General features: G+C 40.3%; 1 protein-coding gene across 4 annotated transcripts in view; it reads left to right on the top strand.

Annotated features, from left to right (window-relative positions):
* hspa12a (heat shock protein 12A) overlaps positions 1-24,667 on the top strand; it is a 50,714-nt gene extending 26,047 nt beyond the window's left edge. For 2 of the 4 annotated variants that reach the window (XM_053509703.1, XM_053509705.1), the window contains exons 2-12: positions 592-668; positions 879-1,006; positions 6,470-6,656; positions 7,609-7,713; positions 7,803-7,919; positions 9,262-9,433; positions 15,314-15,400; positions 17,565-17,669; positions 18,714-18,972; positions 19,947-20,050; positions 22,523-24,667. In XM_053509703.1, the coding sequence (XP_053365678.1) occupies positions 592-668; positions 879-1,006; positions 6,470-6,656; positions 7,609-7,713; positions 7,803-7,919; positions 9,262-9,433; positions 15,314-15,400; positions 17,565-17,669; positions 18,714-18,972; positions 19,947-20,050; positions 22,523-23,160 (1,979 nt within the window). In that variant the 3' untranslated portion in view covers positions 23,161-24,667. The remainder of the gene's footprint in view (positions 1-591; positions 669-878; positions 1,007-6,469; positions 6,657-7,608; positions 7,714-7,802; positions 7,920-9,261; positions 9,434-15,313; positions 15,401-17,564; positions 17,670-18,713; positions 18,973-19,946; positions 20,051-22,522) is intronic. The other 2 variants (XM_053509704.1, XM_053509706.1) reach the window with 2 other exon arrangements.
* The last annotated feature ends 702 nt before the right edge of the window (positions 24,668-25,369 follow it).

The raw sequence follows: 25,369 nt of genomic DNA, 5'->3' as shown, positions 1-25,369 counted from the left end.
TTGCTCTGATGCTACGTCTTTTCAGCTGGCAAGAAACAGTGGGGGGAATCATCTGTTTTGGCAGAACGATCCAAAGCACAAATCTAAATCAACAAAGCAACAGCTTCAGAAGATGATGATCAGCGCTCTGGAATGGCCGAGTCAGAGCCCAGATCTAAATCCTGTCCAAATCCTGTGGAATGACTGATGAATGTTTGATGAATGTGGAGCATTTTCACAAGGACGTGTTGAACATCAAGTGAAATTATCAGGGGGTTTAACATGCAGCCTCTGTAGATGCGTCTAGACGGGTGTATGGATAGGGACGGAGACGGATGGATGGATAGATCGATAAATAGACAAATATAGAGAGATAATGAGCTTGATCGAGATGAGATGGTGGACAGATGAACAGATAGACGTGGATTGTTAGCTGGATGGATATTTACAGTATGGATGGATAGAACATGCAGCGTGATACCACATTCACACACAGCTGCTTTCTGATCGGTCGATACAAGTATCGGTTCAGCCGACATCTTGCATGTCACACTCGGAGACAAACTCGACCATTAATCTGATTTATGCGTGTGTTTTGTTTTGTTTTTTCAGATGCAATGGCTGCCCCGTCGCCAGCAAAGAGTATTGGCGACCCAGGCATCACGCCTCTCTCTCCTACACACATAATGGTGAGCTGCTTTCTCTGGGGCTGTGATAATAACAGTAGTTAACGGGAGCTTTTTTTAGACACGTGCGCACACATTTGTAATACGTGTTATTGCAAGTGAGACTTCTGGTCTAAATTTTAAGATGATAGAATAGTAACGTTTGCAGAGAGGAATTTTATAAGGCCTTGTGTAGTGTGAGAATTAACTCTCTCTCTCTCTCTCTCTCTGTAGCAGGATGCGGAGCAGAACGAGCCGGCGAGTCACTCCTTCGTGGTGGTAGTAGCCATCGACTTCGGCACCACGTCCAGCGGCTATGCCTACGCTTTCACCAAAGAGCCGGAGTGTATCCACACCATGAGGTGAGAGAAACCCGGCCAGGAGAAGCAGGTGACGATAGCGGCGGTTCGATTACAGGAACCAGTTCAGTCTGGCGCTTTTCCCATCCTTTTCTAGTTAAAACTGATCCGGTATTCGGGATGCAGAACAAAATACTGCTGGTCTGGAATCAAGAACCAGTGAGTCTTGGGATGACCTCGTTCTGTCACCATGACGACAAAGACAAGTTTGGGTTAATTTCGCGGCTGCTATAAATATAAAATAAGGCAGGAATAAATCAGCAGTTGTTTAGGATGGCGCTTAACTCTGTTCATTCAGTTCAGTCTTCCTTTCATGCAGTTTCTTCAGTTCCTCTCCGTGTTTCTCTCTCTCTCTCTCTCTCTCTCTCTCTATTGCACTATTGTAACATTTTAACCCAGCTTCTGGTTCAGTCTCTATTTCAGTCTTTCTCATTTGTCTCTTTAAGCACCTGCACACTCTATTACAGATTTATTTATAGACACCTGTGTGTGTGTGTGTGTGTGTGTGTGTGTGTGTGTGTGTGTGTGTGTGTGTGAGAGAGAGAGGGTGGAGGACGTGCATATCCAGAATCAGCCCATCATCTGCACCCCAAGGTTCACCTAACCTTTGCCCCCTTTGCCCTGCAGAGGTCAGTTTGGCACCAGTGAATTTCCTCAAACAGATAAACAAACAGCTGAACAGGACAATAAAGAGACGAGGTGTTATATACGGATGGACAGATGGCATTCCAGTAACTGGCATTAGCCAGGAATGTAAATAATGTTTGGAATTCTCTATTTCTAGAAACGTATTTTTGCCTGCTTGTGTCATCTGTGATCTGATGAACAGTGAGTTAAATCACATTGAGTCAAACCAAAGTTGCTTTTTTTTTATTGTATATTTTATTTATTTCTTATTAGCACTTATCAAACAAAACAAAAGATTAATATACAAAAGACCACCCACAGCAGATGTTTAAATACAGTAAGCAGTACGAGTATATTGTGAATATGAAAGAGTTACAATATAAAGGCAAGACAGTCCAGGAAAAGAAAAAAAATATGGGAAAGAATTCATTGGACTGTGGCTCTCAGGGTCAAACCCTACAACCACAAAGTTGCCCCTGTTGGGCCCCTGGACAAGGCCCCTAACCCCTTCACTTTGCAGGTGAGGGTTATCCTCTTATATGAGGTCACATTAGGGGGGAAATTCTAATTAGCTTGTTTAAGCTTCAGCCATTTTAAATCTACACTAGAATTTTGGGGTCACTTGGGGGCAAATGTCTTGGTTTTTGTTTAGTGATTTATTTTCTACATTCTAAAACAATACTGGGGATTTCAAAAGTATAAAATAACACATATGGAATTAGGTAATTACATAACAACAACAAAAACAACAGTTAGTTGTTATTTGAAGACACAGAGGTCAGCCTTTCTGTAATAGTTTTGCAAGAACAGTATTGTCAAGTGCAAAATCCGTCCAGCACCATAATGAAACTGGCTCTCATGAAGGCCGTCCCAGGAGGGCGAGACCAAAACCTACCTCTGCTGCAGACGAGAGGTTCATTTAGAGTTATCAGCCTGAAAAATGACCAATTAACAACCAGCACCTCAGATTAGAGGCGTTATGAAGTCTTTACAGAGCAGAAGTAGCAGAAACATCTCACCATTAACTGTTCAAAGGAGATTAATGCATTTTTAGACGCCTTCAGCATTCCTTTACAATGTAGAAAGAAATAAAAATCAGGAACCATCATGGAGTTAGAAAGTGACCCCAAACTTTTAAAGGGTAGTGTACATAAAAAGAAAATGAAAAAAAGTCAGGTCTTGATTTATTCAAGTAAATTCCACAGAGGGGCCTACTGTATATCTGCCCAAATAGTTTAGGTTTGTTCTGTAAGTCATGTGTAAGGTTTGTACAAAGGGAGATGTTTTACAATTGAACGAATATATATAATTGAAGACAAAGTGAATTTTCTATTCAGAATTTTCGGAACTATTCCATGTACCACATATTGAAAAGGTTTAACGAACTATGTTTTAAAATTAAAATATCTCACAAGTGATCACATCCCGATTGGCTCATTAAAAAGGTTAAATAAAGAAACAGATTCGAGTTTCCAGGGTTAAGCTAGTGACTGCATATCCATAAAATAAAGCACTTGATTGAGTGAGTGGGTGTGGATAAATTGTTTTCCATTTACTCATCATCTTCAGGGCATGATCACTGGATGAAGAGCAGCGTAATTATGAAATGTGCAGGTTAAAATAAAACGTACATTAGTACGAGATGAGATTGTGCTGTGCCGCCGCGATTCAGTCGGCTCCTCTCCTTCCCTTTAACACCCCAGCGTGAGCTCCGAGCTCAGCGCACTGGCGTCCTCCTGGTGATATATCATAAGATTAGATTCTACTTCCAGATTTTATATGGATGTTTTATTGGTGGAAATAATCAGCCGGCTAAAGGAACGTACGGCGAATCTTCTGATTCATGTTCTACTGAGAGGGCGATACGTTTCCTGTTTGTGACATTTCATTATTTTTTCCGCTATTCAGTTCAGTCTGTTAATTATACGATGTTCGCTGTGCACTAGGGAGCTCCCACATTAAGGCTACTACTACCACTCGGTCAGGAGGGGCGAAGACTATCACATGTTTCCTCCGAACCACGTGACGCCAGCCGGGTGCGTCTTTTCGAACTGCTCGCTCACGCACCGTTGGGGGTGGCGTAACACACTCGGAGGACAGTGCTATCCGCTCCTTACGTCTCTGTGAGCTTTACAGCTTACCCCCCTGATTGGCTGTAGAGCTTAATTAATGTGGGAGCACTAAGTACCTCTCATCCCTCCCCTCTGAGAGAGCTCGGCTAATTTTTACAGTGTACAGCATCATCCGGGATTTGAACTCGCAATCTCCAGATGATAAGGCGAGCACAAAACACAGTTCTGAGAGTAAAAACTTCCTTTATTTCCCAATATAATCCCCTGCTACACTAATGCACTTATCCCAGTGTTTCACTAGTGCTTGGACACCATCAAGGTGGGAAGTTTTCTCAGTACGCCGGAGCCATGATCACGCCGGCCTCCCAGGAACTACCTATCCAGCTTTATCCTTGTAGTGGGGAAAAAAAAAAATATAGCCTAGTTTGCTCACCCAAGGTGTTATGTTTTTACAGGACAATGGACAACGTCATACTGCCCACCGCACAACTTAACAAGATTTCTACATGTGTGGGGCCTTAAAGGAATTCCTGGGGGCCAGAGTATTAGACATGAATCAGACAGATGGTCCGATCATGGAGAAAACTTTCTACATTGATGGTGTCCAAGCACTAGTGGCATTGAGCAAGAGCGTTGGTGTAGCAGGAGATTATATAGAGAAAACAATGAAGTTTTTTTGTTTTTGTTTATTCTACGCAACCAAAAGTTCCGGTTTGACTTGAACACCTTTTGTGATTTAGTCAGTCGGAGACTTAGTAAATCACAATGTTTTTTTAGTTAGCATTTAAATGAAATACAGCAAGTTTAACGTCATAAATTTGAAACATCCACAAAATGATGTCATAATTACATTTTTATACTTTTTGCTTAAAGGTCCCATATGATACTGTTTCTTTAACAAGTTAACACAGGATACTCTGTTGCAGTTGTCCTAAGAACATGCTGTTTCAGTGTCTGTGTACTAGTGCTGAGCCGCGCCCCTCCACAAACCCCAGAGCTGAGGAGTAATTTAGGGAAGGACGATCTTCTTATATGAGGTTACATTAGGGGTGGTCTGTTAGCTTGTTTAAGACTCAATTAATCCAAAAATGCCAGAGATGTTTATTCTCTCGTGCTTTTTCATTAGTGTACACACACTGGAGATCCATCTGAATGTCTAACCCTGACCAAAAAGTGAGTTCTGCGTAATAAAATTCCATTTTAGTGTTTGGCTGTGACGAAAGAGGATGCAATGTGGCGGTAACGAGCAGAATCGTGTAACAGTGGGTTTAAAGATTCCGCTGCACCAACAGAACACAGATGTGATGAGCTGCAGTTTGCAGGAAAATAGGAAAAGAAGAAAAAATAGTAGCACATCAAAAATTCATCACAACAAAAGGTCAGTTAAAGTGTTTCCTGCTCTGAGTCAAAACTGTGTGTGTGTGCACGCCCACACACAAATTCCCTCTCTTGTACACACACACACACACACACAAACAAACACAGCATGCTCATTCAGTCGTCTATTGCCCCGAGTCTTTAGTTCTCCCTCAGAGGACAGAAAGCTGGCACGGATCACAGACACACACACGCAGAGCTTGGAGCTCCTGAAGTGCTGAAGATTAAACAAACTGACCCCTAAATCACAGCGTTTCTTCCTCGAGCTTTTAAGGAGGACTTTCTGTGGTTCACCAGGAACTCGACCCAGAATCAGACTAGAGGTTCAGAATCCGGACTAATCGTAGAGGAAACATCGCTTCGTTCAACGGCGTGGCATCATCCATCCTTCCTCAGGAACGTCTGCTAAAATATCTGACGTGTTCACAGTTTTAAAACAGTGTGGGAACAGGATGTTCCCCAAATATATAGCTTTTAAGGAAGGCGTGGTTTAAACAAGCGTATTATAAATTAGAATACGAATTACATTAGGCAGCACTGTGGCAACTTGCAGCTTCAGGTTCCAGGTTTGATTCCCACCTCAGAATCTGTGTGCCTGGTCTCCCAGTGCTTAGTTAGGTTCCCTCCGGGTACTCTGGTTTCCCCCCACAGTCCAAAGACATGCAGATTAGGCTAATCGGCGTTCCCACATTGTGATGGATTGGCTTCCTGTCCGGGGTGTACCCTGCCTCATGCCTCCTGTCTCCTGGGATAGGCTCCAGGCCCCCCGCCATTCTGAATACAGGATAAAGTGGTGTAGATGATGAGTGTCAGTGAGTGAGAAGAAGAATTGTACATGATTTCGTATTTCATTTATTACAGTATTGTTTTTAGAAAGTGTTTCTGATCCATTAGGTGCTAACGTACAGTATATGATGTATACGATGTGTAAGGCGTTAAAGCTGTCATGTAGGTTCAGATGATGATGAATTTACAGTTCTGTCATGACTGGATGCTGCAGTGGCCATTCAGATGGAAACGATTTCTCTTCCTCCAAGGCAAAAGCCTTGAATAATTCAGAGCCTGGTTGTGTGTGTGTGTGTGTGTGTGTGTGTGTGTGTGTGTGTGTGTGTGTGTCACTAATGTATTATATTCAAGTAAACATGGTTAAAAATTATAGGTTGTAAATAGCATCTCTAATATTTATTTTAAACTTAAACCAGATTGAAGCATTATGGGTAATACACACAATTATTGACTGTAATTTCAGGATCTTTATTTATTGCATCACTTATTGTCCCGTTGTCTTCTGTCCAATGTTGTAAAATGTTTGCACACACACAAACAGTCAAATACTAATTCCGATCGGTTCCAAACTGATTCCGATCGGTGGATGTGTTCCTGTTGCTAGGCGCTGGGAGGGCGGAGACCCGGGCGTGTCCAATCAGAAGACGCCGACCACCATTCTGCTGAGTCCCGACAAGAAGTTCCACAGCTTTGGTTACGCGGCGAGAGACTTCTACCACGACCTGGACCCCACCGAGTCAAAGCAGTGGCTCTACCTGGAGAAGTTTAAAATGAAACTTCACACGACTGCGGTACGCCTGCGCGCGCACGCATGCACACACACACACACACACACAGGAAAAAAATGCTTTATGGGAAGTTCACGTCATACCAGGACTTGTAATGAAATGCATTTACAGAAAACTTCAAGCACACTACAGTGATGAGACAAACATCCCTGATCAGATGTTCCTGATCCACTGCCTGATCCCTGAGAATCAACAGATATCTGTCTGTCTGAACTCTACACACAATCATTCACCAACACCACTTTCACGTTACAGGAACTCGACTGCGAGGTAGTGCCACGACCCCTGTACAGTTTCCACATGTCTGGAATTCCTGGGGGGCCAGTGCTTCATTACTGGGATAAGTGCATTAGTGTAGCAGGGGATTATATAGAGAAATAAAGGGAGATTTTACTCTCATAGCTGTGTTCAAAAGTCCCGGTTGGACTTAAACGCCCCTCAAGTCATGACATTTAATTTTGACGTAATCAAATTCAGGTGGTTTTTATGAGAAAAAATATTATTTTAATCAAATTTTTAGTTCCCTTCTAGAAAATAACCTATATACATATTAATAATAGTAACGTATAGATATTAATAAGGGCGGCACGGTGGTGTAGTGGTTAGCACCATGCAGACATGCAGATTGGGCTAATTGGTGTTTCCAAATTGCCCGTAGTGTGGACCGTAGTGAGTGCACGAGCGTGTGTGTGTGTGTGTGTGCCCTGTGATGTATTGGGCCTTTTGCCCAAGGTATACCCCGCCGTGTGCCCTAAGTTCCCTGGGATAGGCTCCAAGCCCCCCACGACCTTTTATACAGGATGGATGGATGATGATATTAACAAGTTGCCATTGTTGCGCCCTTGAGCAAGGCTCTTAACCCGGTCTGCTCTAGGGGGCGCTGTATCCTGACTGACCCTGAATCATCATAAGTTGTTTTTTGTCCGTGTGTTTACTTGTTTATTTTCCTCCCCAGAATCTGTCCATCGACACCGACCTCCACGCAGCCAACGGGAAGAAAGTGAAGGCTTTGGATATATTCGCCTACGCCCTGGCCTTCTTCAAGGAACAGGCTCTCAAAGTAATTCACCTTGTACCGTTTATCCGTCCGCAGGGATTGTTCATTATTTTCCTAATGTCTGTCACACACTGTGCTCCGATTGGCTGCAGGAGCTGAGCGACCAGGCGGGGGCGGAGTTCGATAACGCTGACGTCAGATGGGTCATCACTGTTCCGGCCATCTGGAAAATGCCGGCGAAGCAGTTCATGAGAGAGGCTGCGTATAAGGTATCTCGTATCTTATCTGTATTGTCAGCGCTGCATTTGTTGCAAATACATTCCCTAGTGGAGGGTTTTGGCATTGCAGCCACCCTGTAGCTTTTTCTGTAGGATTCTTTAAAGCTGTTGAGTGAAAGCGCTACAGTGCGCTAATCTTTTAAACGTGGGAGTTAGAGGAGATATGAGAGTAAATGTCTAAAAGAGAGAGAGAGAGAGAGAGAGAGAGAGATATGGAGTGATCCAAAGGAAAAAATAATAATAATAAAATAGAGAGGGAAAGAAAGACGTAAGACGAGATGAGCGGGATAAGGAGTTTAATAGACAGTGATCTCACCCTTTTGGGACACTCTCTTAGACAGGAAACATCCCTCCTCCACATGCACACACACACACACACACATGCACACACTGTCGGGCTGCGCTGCTATGTGTGTATGGCGGGGTGGGGTAGGAGACAGAGTTAGAGGAAAGGGAATACTAAGCAGGTATGGACAAAAAAGAGTAAATAAAGGAAGAAAAATAAAGGGATGATTAGCAGGTGAGTGCATGAGAGAGAGAGAGAGAGGTATGGATGAGAGGGAAAAGATGGGAGGGTATGCTGGACTGAATGAGAGAACAAAAGAGGAAGGATGAGTGGTGGGGAAGAAAAGAGAAAAGTATCATTGTGAAAGACAAAAGGATGAGGGAGGGGTGCTAAAATCTCTTTTGTGCCATATTAATAAAGAAAACACACACACACACACACACACACACACACACACAGAGCCTCACTGACTCACTGAGAAATCGTCCCACAGATTAAAAAAAGAAGGAAGCAAAGACAGATTGGGTGAATTACCGAATGGACAGATGGATAAAGGGACGTATGGAAGGACAAAACATAAGATCATGCCGTGTGTAGAGGAGTGTAAGGCGTGGCCGTGTCCTAGATGCTTGCACAGAGGAAGGGGAGGGTGTTGCAGTGAGAAGGAGATAAAGAACGAACGGGAGAGAGAGAGAGGGATGGAAAGTGAGAACTGCACTCTGGTGTAAAGCTCTCGCACTCTGCCTGTCTATAATGAAGAGCACTGTAGCTGCTCCATACAGTGTGTGTGTGTGTGTGTGTGTGTGAATGTGTGTGGGGGGAAAAGCAGTGGATTAGTGGAGGGAAAGTTAGCAGCATGAAGTGGAACATTATGGTGGAAGAACTTATGGAGGGCCGACTAGAAAATTCCCCACAAGTGATTTGGGTTGCCAGATCACACTGATTTAAATCCCACATAGACAGCGCAGAAAACCCGCTCACACCAATGAAATAAAGGGCAAATAATAATATAATTATTCCTGCGTGTGTTCTTGTGGGTGTGTACAGGCGGGTCTGGCTTCACGAGACAACCCCGAACAGCTCATCATCTCACTGGAACCCGAGGCCGCCTCCATCTACTGCCGCAAGCTCCGCCTACATCAGATGGTCGACCTCGGCGATAAGACGTCCATCAACGGCTACAACCCTCCCGAGAACGTCGGGGCCAGTATGGGACAAGGTCTGTACCTCCTGCTTTACACACCTGTGTTAAATAAACCCTGAGAGGATGTTTAAGGATGTCAGTAAGTCACATGTGCACCTAGTTACATTTTAGATTAATAGTAAGAACATTTTATATATAGCATCATTTATCGACAGACAAAAGCAAAAGATGAATTGTACAGTATTGCTCTTAAAATAAAGTTTTAGAATCATATTTTATGTTTAAAAGCACATTTGTTAAGTAATTATTTTGCTAGAAAATTCTCGTTTAGCTTACAGAACTGTTGAGTTTTAGACATTTTTAAAAGTTGGATGCTGGGTTATTTAAAATTTTTTGTACAATTCACCACAGTTTTTTTTATTTATTTATTTATTTATTTATTTATTTTAGTTATTTCTTTCTCTTGGATATAAGTCCAGAAACTTAATAAAAGTGGTACCTTAGCCTTTTTTTTTTCCTTTTTTTTTTTTCTTCTATTTTTTCCTTAATTTATATGTTTCCACTTCCTCCCCGTCACTAGGGGGCTCCCACATTTAGGCTACTACTACCACTCAGTCGGGAGGGCCGAAGACTATCCTTGTTCCCTCTGAATCGCGTGACCCCAGCCAACCTCATCTTTTCGAAATGCACCGTTGGGGGCGGCGTTACACACTCAGAGGATAGCACTATCCGCTCCTTCCGCGTGCGTGAGCTCACAGGCGCCCCTGATTGACTGCCGTGATTAATGTGGGAGCACTAAGTACCTCTCATCCCTCCCCTCTGAGAGAGCTCGGCCAATCAGCTCTCTCTAGACCTCCGGCTGCGAGAGGTTACAGCATCACCCGGGAATCGAACCCGCGATCTCCGGATGATAGAGCGAGCACTTTAAATGCTCATATAAATGTAAATGCATGTAAATAATCCGTTCCAGCCATGCAAAAATATCATTAATATTACTAATTTTTAACACTATAATCAATATTTTTGCATATAAAAACAATCGAAACAATTAGAAAAAACATGTAAATAAAATAAAATATAAAATAAATAGACATCATACTTCACTTAACCTTGATTAATGATTCTTCTCCGGCACCGGCTGCTTTAAAAACCTAACAGGTCTTTAACCTGTGGTGCTCTGTCTTTAATCTTGCACAAAAGGCAAAAAAAAAAATGAAACAACCTAAAAATATGGAAACCGGCTTCGGATTGACTTTTTATTGACGCAAACAAGCTTTTTACGGCTCCAGGACTTCCGCGCGACTTAGCTGGCGTTTGGTTTGGCCTGGTTCATTTGCTTTTCTTGCCGAAAATGCGTCGTGTGTTGAGTCAAATTTCTGGCAAAATTTCAGTTCCTTTTTTGTGAGTTGGGGCGTTCGTGAGTCCATTACTTAATAAAGCTTAAAAGCAAGTATATGCAAGAGGTTTGTTAAACCAAACACACGTAGAAACAGACATTCTGATGTTCGTATTCAGAGTAAACTAAACCATGTGAAAGATTAACAAATAAAGTTTTTAAACAATTAATCATTACTGCTGATGTATTACCCTGGTGACACCGTGATCTCCCCCTCCTGATGACACGTACTGGTGATGGATGTACAATATACAGCATGGTGAAGGACGACATCATTTCTTTCTCGGTTTTAAACACGGTTTGTAAATCAGTTTGCCCTGCAGATGCCGGTGTCAGGTCTGATGTCTGAAACCTGATTATATCAGCAGCTCCAGGGGTTTTTTACTGCCTCAGAGAGACGTTGTGTCACCCGGTAGAGAGATGAGCTCATCGATCGTGGAGCCGTGCGTTACGTACATTCACCCTAAACCTCAGGACAGAGAGGGAGAAAGAGAGAAGGAAAAAAGAGCGAGGGTTGATGGGGAAATCCTATATCCTGTGTCATTTAGGAATGAATGATATTTTATTTACATTTTAAAATTAAAAACAGATTTAGATTTGATTTATTTAGTTTAGAAGTTACATTGTTAATATTTATCCTTTTATCTTTGGGTATAAAATGAATTAAAAAGTTGTGACATTATGTAATGTGTATGTTCTACTGTTCAGATGACTTATTTTTTTTTAAACCCCTCACAGTTCTCTCGACAGATCACTAAGAGCGTGTGTAGTTTTTCTTCGAAATATTTGCAACACATTTAAGCAGTATGACATGAGTAGGAGTGTTCTTAATATCAGCATCAGATAGAAATTACTATGAATTTTGATAAGATGTACAGTGGGCGAGCCGACTGAGACACAGCGATGCTCCGAGTAAAGCTTCACTGGAAAGCTTCACTTTTTTTTGTCTCTCATTTTCCCTCCAGTCCCTGAACCAGAGAGGAACGATGTTTTTTTTTTTGTTAAGCCACACAGTGACCTATGAATTATTTAAGCATTAAGGAAATCATCTAACTTGAGGCAGGTACAGATGATAAGATAATGATTAGTTTCTGCTGATGCCGAATGCTGAGTGGTTGGAACAGACTGTATTTTTGGGCACTTTTCTTCTTAAAAAAAAAACGAAAAAAACATTTTTTCTCATTTCTTTAATTTAATCTACGTGATTTAATTTCATTTAAAGTGAAGAAATGAGCAGTGGCTTGGGATTTTTGCACAGTACCGTAAATATACAGTGCCTTCCAGTATATACAGCATTCATACCCACATTTTGTTACGTTATAACTCCAAAGTAAATGTATTTTATTGGGATTGTACTGTATGTGATGGAGCAACACAAAATGATAGATAATTGTGAAGTGAAAGGGAAGTGATAAATCAGAGTAAAGGGGTCTGAATACAAATGCAAACCAGACTTTTCAGATTTTCATTTGTAAAAAAAAAAAAAAATTAAAACAATTTTTCTTTTATTTTCTTTCCAGTTCACCATTACTGTATGCGCCACTTTGTGTTGATCCATCACAAAATCCCAGTAAAAAACTGAATTTGTGGTTTTAACATGACAGAATGTGTAAAGGTTCAAGGGGTATGAATACTTTTGCAAGCCACTGTACTATAACATGTGTAATAGAGTGTAACAGTGTAAAATAAGAAAAATAACCAAAGCTTCTTCCATCTGAAAAAACGTAATTCTGTCTATGGAAGATTATTTATACAGATTCAGAGCTCAAGCAACAAATGAGATTTGCGTAATTCACTGTTCAACTTTTTAAAATTAGACTGCCCTTAGACTTTTAAACTGTTATAAGTGAGTTAGGAAAAGAGATTTCTGAACAAGGAAATGTGTAAAAGCATGCATTGTTGGTGATCACATGTACTTTACAGATGCAGCGGAGCAGAAAAAAACTCAACAAAAATAGTGTATTAATGTAGAGAATGGAAGGAGAAAGGGGAGATGTGAAGAAGGTTAAATATTCATGTAGTGTTGATTCCTTCCTTTATGTCACAATGCTGCTCAAAATCATACACACACACACGGCTCAGATGAAGCAAATCACTGGCAGTCTGTGTCGAGAGAGCCTTCAGCCCCTGAAGTGCATTTCTAAAAGTGCGGATTTCCAGACGGCATTGATTGAAATGATTTTCTTTTCTCTATAACAGTATTTATTCAGAATACATCCAGTGTAGTGCTGCTGAATCTCGTTAGTGTTGACTGGGATTTTTGCATCCGCGAAATATGATGATATGCATCCTTGGTGGTAAGATCGGACAGCGTTCACTGGACACGGCATGTTCCTGGTAGAGATGTGTCATGAGGTTGACTTGAGAGCGTGGAGGTGTTGCGAACCACAAATAACTAAACTGATAAGGTTTACAGAACAGCTACTCTATTGACATAAAGTGCACAAGGAGTGGCCGGTGCAGAACAATATAATAAATCACACACAATAGCAAGGGTAATGAATCAGGAATATAGAAAAATGATAAATCAGTGCAAAATGCCATGTTATCTATTAAGAATGTTAGAAATTAAAATGAAATGATTATTCATTAAAAAGCAAAATAAGATTAGTCTGAAATTTCTTCCTTATTCAGAGTGTAATTATTTAGACTGGATATAGGGACAGAGAGCAGTGATTGAAAGACTCTGGAAACAATCATAAGCTTTATTACATTAACTGTTAAGAAGTGACTTACAGCCTAGACCTGCACAACTACAGAATTACCAGTCGTGCAGAAGAGACGCATCTGTCCGTGTGAACTGTACACACAATCATTCACCAACACCACTTGCACATTACAGGAACACGGCTGGAAGTTATCACCACATCCCCCGTCCAGTCCTGACCTCACTCCAGGTCATTTCCACATGTTTGGGCCATTAATGGAGTTCCTGGGAGGCCGGCGTTTCAGACGTAAAGCAGGCAGTCCGATCATGGCTCTGGTGTACTGATAAAACTTTCTACCTTGAAGTGATAAGTGCATTAGTGTAGCAGCGGAATACAGTGCTGTGATAAAGTAACCCCCCCCCCCCCTTCTTTTTTTTGTTTTGCATATTTGTCACACTTAAATAATTGAAATCATCAAACACATTTTAATATTACACAAGGATAACTCGAATAAATACACAATGCCGTTTTTAGATGATGATTTCATTGGTTAAGGTCAAAAATCTGTCCAAATGTGCTTCCCTCTCCCTATGTGAAAAAGTAATTGCCCCCAAACCTAATAACCAGTTGGAACACCCTTGGAGGAATTTTGGCCCACTCTTATGAAAAAAGTCCCAGTTTCACTTGAATTGTATAGTTAAGAAGCAGCTAACACGATTATTGGCTTTAGTAACGGGTTAAACAACATTTACATTTACAGTAAGGTACAAAGTGTAGCTGTAACAGTATAAATCCTGACAAAAGCCCCTTCAAGCATAAAGAATTGGCCGTTTTAAAATACGTACTAGTTCATTTGTTTTTGCTAAATAAACAGTTAATTATTCACTATATCGCTAACATTTTGTACGCGTCATGGTTAGGAGCTTAGTTTCGGATTTTCTCAAATATTTTAGTGCTGTCTATGACTGTCCTTCTTCACGCTAGTCCAGGAGGACTCCATGCTCTGCACATTTTATAAAAAAAAAAAAAAAAAAAAATCAATAACTGTAGTTTCTGGTTTCCTCGTCCTCATAATCCAAACTTTACCATTTCAAAGACTAAATAAAAAGAGCTGCTGCATATCTGAACATTATGAGCGATATTGTAAATGAATGCATGGGTCGTACCCGACATTAAATATTTATCCTAGAATTAATTCTCAGAACTACTGTACTGTACTTTTGCCCCTGATTGACTCGTCATGACGAGGAAGGAAAAGATATACACTGTGTTACCGGGAATATCAGTCCTTGCTTTTCCTACAGTTTACACTTCCTCTCTCAGGACAGTTACAGACAGCCTTATGTTTTTTTCCTGTGTTATTATGATGTGTCGGGTTTAAGAGCAGCATGTCGCTCCGCTTTACTGTATATAAACGTGTAACTGTGGAAAAGGTAGTGTCATGTGATCAAGTCATCCACTTTCCGTTTCCTTACTGAGCTCATGGAAAAGCCTGTGTAAGATTTCCATTTGCAGCCCTGAGTGTTAAACTGATCGGAAATTCCAGCTCACGGCACTTTCTATACGCACCGATACTCGTACTGGTCCCAGTTTATTTGACATGCTTGCTTGGTACAGATGACCCATTTTTATACTTGGAATCCTTGTGACTTTTGCTGCCTGTACAAGAAATCTGTACGATTCTGAATATACAAGATTCGACACTAATGAACGTTTACAGGACAGTCATTCCAGTAGATCAGATGATGCTTCTCCTGTTTCTCTGCCACCATCCTGTTGTCTTGCTGCTCTAATGTTACACCAACATAAACAGCTTCATAAGCACTTTTTTCTACCACATCCTCACACACACTCCCTCTCTCCCTCTCTGTCTCTCTCTCTCTCTCTCTCTCTCTCAATGTCAACAACCAGCCAAGGAACACGTGCGCCGCAACCGGCAGAGTCGCACCTTTCTGGTGGAAAATGTCGTAGGAGAGCTCTGGTCCGAACTCAGTGAAGGTAGAGTGTCTCTCTCTCTCTCTCTCTCTCTCTCTCTCTCTCTCTCTCTGTTAGATTTTTCTCTCTTTTTTCTTCATTCATGTTCATTTGAATCCCGCTCTTGCTGTCACAATGTTTTTCCCTAATGCCAGTCTCTTGCAGAATAAACCCAGATAGATGCACTCACTCACTCACTTTATTAGGAACATCTGGAAACTCATCATACCATCGCATTACCATGTGGCAGCAGTGTTTGAAGTCACATTTAAGATGATATTTTCTCCCCAATTCTGAGGTCTCATGTGACTCATATCATGCATGATTTTATGCAACAGAATTGAACATTTCGGACCAGATTGGACAAAGACAGATAATAATTCGGTCAATAATTTCCCAATCTTCAACTGTCCATTTTCGGTGACCCCGTACCCGTCGTGGCCTCGGATTCCTGTTCTTGGATGACAGGAGTGGAACCTAACACAGTCCTACAGCATGCTGTTATTGCCAAATCTGCTTCAAGACTTCGAGTACTGCACATTCGGACATGCTTTTCTGCTTACCACAGTTGTAAAATGTGGTTATTTAAGTTACTATAGCCGTCCTGTCAGCTTGGACACGTCTGCCCATTCTCTTCAGTCTTCTCTTACAATCATGCCATGCATTTATTAATTAATTTATTTATTTATTACCATTTTTTTTTTTTTTTTGGTAAAGCATATAGACTGCTGCGTGTAAAAAAAAAAAAAAAGCTAGAAGATCCCTAGATTCAGAAATTCATTAAAACCAGCCCATCTGGCACCAACACCCATGTCATGGTCAAAGTCACCAAGATCACACATTTTCTCTCCTTTCGATGTTTGATGTGAACATTTGCATACGCTCTTGACCTGTATCTGCATGATGTTATTTCATTTTGTGCTCCTGCCAGATGATTTCTTGATTGTACGATTTAATGAATGACCAGATGCTCCTAATAAAATGACCACTAAGTACAGGTCCACTAAGTATAGTGGGTGGATGGATGGAAGGTCAGACAGATAGAGGGAGTGATAGACCGTTTGGGCAGGATGATATAGATTTGAACAGACATACAGATTAAATGAAAAAAAAAACCTCAATATATTAGAGTTAATATGGTGCTAGAGCAGCACAAGCCTCAAGAACAGCTTCGGTATGAGTTTCTGAAAATGTACTGGAGAGAGCAATACCATTCATCAAAAAAAAAAAAAATCCTCTCGGGTATATTCATATGACGGTGGTGGAGAAAGCAAAAGTATCACTCCAGAATCTCCAGTAGGGGTTGAGATCTGATGAACATGTAGGCCATAGTGTATGATTTTGATCCTGGTGTGCCCTCCTGCCCTGTGGATGGGGGCGGAGTCACCCATCAGAATAAAACAGTTTCACATAGGATAAGAAACTAAAGAAAAGGCACAAATAAATGGTTTTAATATGTAAGTCCCTGGTAAAGAGGAGGATTTGTATTTTTCATTTGAAAATCAAATATTTCCCACCACCTGTCTGTTAAAGGCACTCGCAGGCACATTAGTGAATGGATGGATAGTTAAAGATAAGTGGTAGATATGGGTAGATGGACTGGAAGATACAGTAGGTTAATGGATGGACAGTTGGATTCACAGATAGTCAGACACTTTATTCACCAATAAATCATGATTTATTTCTCTATGTACTTTAAAAATTAACTTTAACCACCTAAAATGAGGAGAACCAGGTTCGGGAACTGCCCCGAGAACTCTGACATTAGCGTTTTTATCCTCATTTTAAATATTTGAACTTTCTTTATTTCATTTTCACAAGTCCAATATTCAAATGATAAGGTTAAAAGGACAATATTTTAATTTTAGAAGGTCGTGGCCTAGCTGAACATCAATTTATAATGTTTAAATTTTCTTAGAATTAGCGCTTATCTTCTTTATCACTTATTACAATTGTCTGCTGAAATGATACATTTTTGCCTCGGGTTTGCATGATCTAAAGATACATGGGAAATTCTGTGCTTTAGTACACTAGACAAATATGTACACAATACTATACACTGGTCATAGGAGCAGATTTCGCGATGCTTTATTTTACTGTTGTTGGATACATCTAGCGTGCTTTCAGGCCTATGCTGGACATTTATAACCACAAACGACCTCTTATGACTTGTGTTTCCTGTTCGCAGGTGACAGATACGTGGTGGTGGATTGTGGAGGAGGGACGGTGGACCTGACGGTGCACCAGATCCGCATGCCTGAAGGTCACCTGAAGGAGCTCTATAAGGCCTCAGGTGAGTCACGTTTATTTAGTAAACCTGTCACAAAAATATTACTGTAGACTGCGGTATAAGAAGGTTGAATTTATTAATGTTAACGGTAGTTCAATAAAAAAATAATAATAATTGTTAACTTGTATACAACAAAAGACATTGTGTTATTGAAGAATTCAAGCTCAAACAGGATGCTGTGCAAAGGAGAAAGGGAATGCAGTCGCAAATGCACAACACAATTTAAATGGATAATTTAGGGGCTTAAAAACAACTATTAAAAACTGGTCCTTATGCATAGCTGTCCTTATGTGACCTTGATGGGTGATCATTTTTATCTCATTGGTTATTAGCAAGTTTTTGGTTTAGTTCTTGTTGTTTATTTCATATTTTAATATTGTGAAAGTTCTTTCTTTTTTTCGTGGTCTTATTTTTATTTATTTATTTTCTTTATGATCTCTTTATTTATCTCTAGATTTATTGCACAGAAATTGATAACTTTATGTGCAATAAATCTAGAATATATAAGAGCTTAACTTGAAGTGATACTCTCAGATATTCTAGACTTATTGCACATAAAGTTAAATATTTCAAGCCTTTTTTATTTTAATTTAATTGATTTTGGCTTGCAAAAAAAGGGATTTATTATACAGAAATGTCCAACAGAATTATGTTCATTTATGCACTTAGTACTTGGTCGGAGCTCGTGGGTTTGTGTTCTTATAAAATCATTTGTTCTTAAATCATAAACCGTCCAAATAATTCTTTGTATCATCTGAGATCTATAATAATAATAATTTTTCAGAAAAGGTTAGAGTTCTTTTGTGTTTTTAGTATGAGATTAAACATAAACTGTGTAATCAAACAGACATTTTTTTCCACATTTTTTAAAGCCATGTGTACTGAGGGTGCCAATAGTTTTAAAGCAAACTGCATGACTGATTTACAGCAAATAGTAAGGATACACTATTTGGTGAAGGAAAAATGGAAAAGACGCATTGCCCTCACCGAGCGGTGCCTATAAGACGGTTAATATTGATCTGTCTCTGTCTCTGTCTCTGGGTGCAGGGGGTCCATACGGTTCGATCGGCGTGGACTACGAATTTGAGATGCTGCTCTACAAGATCTTTGGTCAGGACTTCATCGATCAGTTCAAGATAAAGAGACCGGCTGCATGGGTGGACCTGATGATAGCGTTCGAGTCGCGCAAGAGAGCCGCAGCCCCCGACCGCTCCAACCCGCTCAACATCAACCTGCCTTTCTCTTTCATCGACTACTACAAGAAGTTCCGCGGCCACAGCGTGGAGCACGCGCTGCGCAAGAGCAAGTGAGTGGGCGGAGTCACGGGGTCTCTGCGATTATGTCATCACTTGTATCATTTGCGTAAATGGTCTAAAATCCGTGGATTGTGTCTGAACAAATAAGTAACTCAAGCTGCAACATTTTAACTTTAAGTTGTTTGATGCAATCATCATTCAGCGGTGCATTAAAGGAACGCTGCTGTGAAAACCATCTAAAAAAAAAATTCATCACGATAATGGGATTAAATGAGAAATTTATTCCTTGTTTTCTGTCTCAGATAAAGTGTCCACTCCCAGCCACACTTCCAAAATTGCTTCATTGCAGACAATTTGTCCAAAGCGTGTGATCACAGCTGTCCTCTCTTGCTGACTCGTGGGCTGCGTGGCAAATGAGTTTGTCAAATGCTCCATGATTATAGATGCGGTCAGCTGTGTCAGGCCCCGCTGCGTCTAAAGCAGCTCTGCTCAGGCGTTTAAAGATAACGCAGCATGGGTTTCTGCCCTTTAGTTTTAAACCATTAACGAAGGAGGTTTGGGATAATGGCTTTGGAAAGAAGAATAATGAAGGTTTAAAATCTGACTTCAAGGAGCATTAAATAGGAAAAAAAAAAAAAAAGAAATCAGCGCAAATATCCAAAATGAAAATATAAAGTTTGTAATATTGTATAAAAAAAATACAATCTGAAGGTTAGTGAGATTCATGTTATTTAAATTCAACGGTCTGATTGACTTCTATCTGCAAATCTGACTATTAATATAAAGAGGAAATAAACAGGCAGCTTAATTACAGTCAGAAACAGAACAATTTCATGCAAATCCAGTGAGCGTCTGGAATAATAACATGCAGTCAGATCACTATCTTGGTATAACACCTTAATACAGCCTTAATAACTGAGGATGTGCACAGATCCAGCATTCTATTACATATCCAAGAATTTTCATTAATCAAATTATGTAACATTAATTACAGTTAAGTGAATATTTCTGTCTGTGTGTGTAGTGTGGACTTTGTTAAGTGGTCGTCTCAGGGCATGTTGAGGATGAGCCCTGATGCCATGAACGCTCTGTTCAAGCCCACCATCGACCACATCATCCAGCACCTCAGTAAGTCTCCATCTAAAGACTCCTTCTTATAAAAAAAGTCACTACTTGCCTTTATAAGCCCAGTGGTTTCTCATTTAGTGTGAACAATAGTGCAGTGACTACTTTTAAGGGATTACAGCTTTCAAGATCAATATCTATAAATAGTACTTGGGCTAGTACTGCGCTAAAGCTGAATATATTTTATTTATTTGGCAGCACTCAGAGATCCACTACTGATGAGAAAGATTTAGAGTACATTTAGGCATTTGGCAGACGCTCTTATCCAGAGCGACTTACATTTTTATTTTATTATACATCTGAGCAGTTGAGGGTTAAGGGCCTTGCTCAGGGGCCCAACAGTGGCAACTTGGTGGTTGTGGGGTTTGAACCTGGGACCTTCCAAACCGTAGTCCAATGCCTTAACCACTGAGCTACCCCTGGCCAAAGTAGGGCTGAACGATTAGATTAAAAAGAAATCACATTGAGATTAGTTTGGCGCTTATTACGAATGCAATTGAATTATTAAATGCAATAAAAATGCAATAAGAATGTTTGTTTGCAAACATTTTTCTACACTAATACAAAAAAGAAGGACAGATGAATTCATTAAGAGGATTTATTTAAGTAAAAAAGATATAGACAAACTCTACACACATTCTCGACTATGCATATATTTTGCGATCAAATAATTGCATATCATTAAGAGGATGTTTGCAAAAATATTTTAAGAACTAAAAAAAAATCTTAAATTACTGTTTGTAAAGTTTTTAAAGTTGCGTAGTTGAAGAGGCGAGTTGCTCGGTCTTTCCGCTGTGCTTCGGTAAGCTGTTCTGGCGCCAGGAGAGACTCAGTCAAACACACACACACACACACACACACACATGTTGTCTGGCAGAAAAGTCTCTCTGTTTATTAACAGCAAAAGATGGGGTTTGACCAAACGCCTGTGCCGTAGACATATGTTACTACAAAGAACATGAACCACTGTAAATGTCCTGGTGAGATCCTGAAGAATCAAAGGAGAGGAAGATAGAGAGGTGTCCGTCCAGAGACAGATCACAAGATGTTGGCTCGAGTTAGGGGGAGAGGGGCAAGGAGACAGAGGGGGGGAGAGAGAGAGAGAATGGGAAGGTGAGCGTGGGAGCGTTCACACCTTTAAGAGCAGATGCAGGAGGAGACGGGAAGATTGCATCAGGAAAGATTTAACACGTTAATATCAGATCTATGAGAAAGAGAGCAAGAGAGTAGAAATAACTCCTTTATATATAAAATAATTCTCACACTGTTTAAATTTCCACCTACACATATCCCTGACTATGCATATTTTACCTGTAATAAATTACACCATTTTGCCAACAAAATAATTGCACAGGTCAATAACTGTGATCATTTTGTGATCATTTTTATGCGATTAATTGTGCACAATATCAAACATTATAATTTTATGCTATGAAAAAACTATTTAATGCAAGATGATGGGTAGAAATCTTTGGGTAGGTGCTAGAAAATCCATCCTGAGAGAGCTGACGACTGACTAACTATTTGATTCAGATTTCGATCCTTTAATCAGATTTAAAAGGATACAGTCCCTTTGAAGGGGACACACAGGCCCATTGAAGAAAAGCAGATTTTGTACTAGCAGTATTATCATTTCAATAATATCCTTTTTTTTTCCGTCTGCTCCCCTCATGGGCTCGCCACAGCGGACCATCTGATCCGCACACATCTTGGCACAGGTTTTTACACTGGATGCCCTTCCTGATGCAACACTCCCATTTTACTAACCGGGCTTGGGACCGGCACTGACTTTTCCTAGTCTGTCTTTACTAAAGGTTTCCATGAGCATGCATTTTTCATTGCTTCAAAAAGCTTTATGTTCAATTAAATAAATTGCATTCAATTTATTTAATGACATGTAAGGGTTTTGGAAACCTCTCTATTAAACCTCTCTATTAGGAAAAATGTTAATAAGATGCCCAAGAGGATTTTTCTTTTTTCCTTTATCCTAGATGGAGTCGATTGTTTTTTTGCCTCAACTTGCTTATCGACTTATCGTACAAAGAGATTAAACTGAGCAAATTTCTCCACTTTCAGGAACGTTTCTGCTGAGGATAGATCAAGTTGGAGTTAAAATATTCAAAATAAAGGTTTTTGTTTCCAACCACATACAACAGATGAATGCACTATTTTTATTTACACTGTGTAATGCATGTGTTCGCTGTGTGTGATCATCCAGTTCAGTAAGTCGGTCAAGATATGGGTCACTCTACTTCTCACTGGGCTTTAACTAAACTAAAACAGACGCACCACTGCATTGCATTTTTCTAACTTGTAATCCATATGCGATGATGCATATTTAAAGTCTGTTTGTTCCTAATCTGTTTTAGGGACAGGTGAAATAAATCCAAGAAGGATTCCATGTTAGCTTTAGCTGTAAAAAAAACAACAAAAAAACAAACAAACTGTAAATTCCTGTTTTTATCTTCATCACAGAGGAGCTGTTTGAGAGGCCTGAAGTAACAGACATCAAGTTCCTGTTCTTGGTGGGTGGTTTCGCCGAGTCGCCGCTCCTGCAGAAGGCGGTGCAGGACATGTTGCAGGGCCAGAGCCGCATCATCATCCCGCACGACGTGGGTCTGACCATCCTGAAGGGAGCCGTGCTATTCGGCCTGGACCCGAGCGTGATCAAGGTACGCCGCTCGCCGCTCACCTACGGCGTGGGTGTGCTCAACCGCTTCGTGGAGGGAAAGCACCCGCCCGAGAAGCTGCTGGTCCGCGACGGCACACGCTGGTGCACCGATGTCTTCGACACGTTCATATCAGCCGACCAGTCGGTGGCGCTGGGGGAGACGGTAAAGCGCAGCTACACGCCGGCCAAGCCCTCGCAGCAGGTCATCGTCATCCACGTGTACTGCTCAGAGCGGGAGCGCGTAGGCTTCATCTCGGATGCGGGCGTGCGAAAGTGCGGCACCCTGCGTCTCGACGTCAGCGGCACGGAGAGTCCGGCGCCTGGGGTGCGCCGCGAGATCCAGACGCTCATGCAGTTCGGCGACACCGAGATCCGAGCAATGGCCATTGACGTGGCTACCAACCGCACCGTCAAGGCCAGCATCGACTTCCTCGGCCAGTGAGACGGAGAGAAGGAGGGAAAATGATGAAGGAAGGGTGTTGTACTTGTATAGTAATTGCACCAACGCTTGACCTGGAGATCGACTTTCCTACACGGTGTAGTGTGAATACAGCTGATTCAGCTAATCATGTCCTCCTGAAGGTACTGAGAAATCAGAGATTATTCAAATACATTACGCTCGGAAAGTCGACCTCCAGGAAGCGGATTGGCTGCTTGGGAATTATAGCAAATTTAGCAGAATTAACCTAAAGGAAATCTCCAGCATCTTTCAACCTTCTCTCTAATGTAATTAACACACATTAGAAGTTCTACATGTTATCTCTCTTTTTCTTTTTTCTTTTTTTTCTATACAGCTCCCATCCTTGGTCCTGAAGAATTCTGCATGTTTCCGTGTCTTTCCTGCCTCTTCCACGCAGGAAGGGCTGTTAATTAGCTGACTAATTGAATCACATTTGTTAGAGCACTAAACCTTTCAGGACCGGTGCTTTAAAGGGAATCCGGTTCACGTACAGTAGAACCGTCTCAGAGCTGTCGTTAATGTATTTGACGGCACCTGGGAACCATGAAACCATGAGGACTCATGAGGATCCTTCACTCTAGAATTGTTTTTGAAGCATTCTTTAAAAAAACACACTTAAATTTTTTTTTCACAAAACAGATATATTCAGGTTATTTATGGTCCTACGCTGTAGTCGCGGTATCCAGTTGTGCATTTATAATATTTACTGCAGTGCTCGAATTTGTTCTATTATAAGTGAGTGGTGAGTAAACATAAAAAAAAAAAGTTAGTTAGTTCTAATGACATGTCCATGAGTTTTGGTTGAAACCGTGTAGGAGAATTCCTTTAACAGCTGCAGATTCAAAACTGGAGGAACTAGAGGCAACTGTTAGTCTGGGCTGTTTCGCTGATTTTACTGTGGGTTCACTTATTGACCTCCCAAACCCTTCCCTCTTTTTGTTATTCTCACCAAACTGACTCAGATATAAAGAATTTGAATTGCAATTCCATCATCACTACATAACTTCGGTGTTCTTGGAAATCAGCATCTAGCTGGCTCACATCACACGTGTATTTTTTTCTCTTACTTGACCGGATCAGTGCGATTTAAACACTAATGTGACTGCATGTGTATGTTTTTTTTTTTTTTTTGTGTGTGTGCTGTGTAATAATCAAGGGCATCAGCAGATAGATAAACCAGATAAATAAACACGATATTTAGGTAACGATTCGATTTATATTGCGATTTTGTAAATAAAACGATTTTATGAAAGTCTAGATTCAATATTATTAATTCAAATTAAATTTTTATTTGGCACGTAGAGTCATACACAGTACGATATGCAGTGCAATGCTTATACGTCCGTCTGTGACCTTAAAAATAAAAGCTTATAGATAAGAAATAAATATGAATAAAAAAGAAATAAAATAGAAAATAAATTTACCTAGGATAAAAATAGATATATTCTGTACAAATAAAGACATTCTGTACAATATAGAAAAATATAGAAATTTAGTGTAAATAAGAAAAATGAAGAAAAATGGCTTTATGTGTGCAAATATGCATGAAAAGTGTCTTTTTTTTTCTTTATTTGGCTACGATTCTAAACAAACTTGGTGGATAATTTGCTCCTACCATACAGGATGCTGTGCCATGTTAATAGTTTAAAGAGCTCCACCTGCAGGATTCTAAACAAACTGCAACATTTTTCAGCTTCGAATGCGAACACGGATAAATTCAAAATGTATTTAAAAAAAAACAGTATTGGATTTAGTGTGGCGATAATACATGAATTACCAAACAAAAGAATCGCAATACATTACTCTTTCTCCCTTCTTTAGTATTTAACCAGACAAAATGTCTGCAATCACCTTAGAATCATCTTTTCTTGGTTTTCTTTTATTTCTAAATCAATTTACACTCATACTCGCATTTTGCGAAAAATATCGCTTCTTTTTTCCCATTTATGTGCGGTAGGGAAAGGTACAGTACAATACCACCATTTACTGTACAAATAAGAATAATCTTTTTTTTTTTGTATACAGACAATCTTGTGCTCCAAAAAACAGGTTATTCTTATTTGTATACATTACATTTAAATAATCAGCAACGTACACAGCATTTAAAAACCTGTAAGAAATATACTGTAGCTGCTTGTAATAATTTAATAATATATCAATATTGAATCAAATCAAAATTGCAGTGGCGAAA

Source organism: Clarias gariepinus, chromosome 13 (assembly GCF_024256425.1).
Source record: "Clarias gariepinus isolate MV-2021 ecotype Netherlands chromosome 13, CGAR_prim_01v2, whole genome shotgun sequence".
In the NCBI taxonomy this organism is placed as follows: domain Eukaryota; kingdom Metazoa; phylum Chordata; class Actinopteri; order Siluriformes; family Clariidae; genus Clarias; species Clarias gariepinus.
This window is presented reverse-complemented; position numbering and strand designations above follow the sequence as displayed.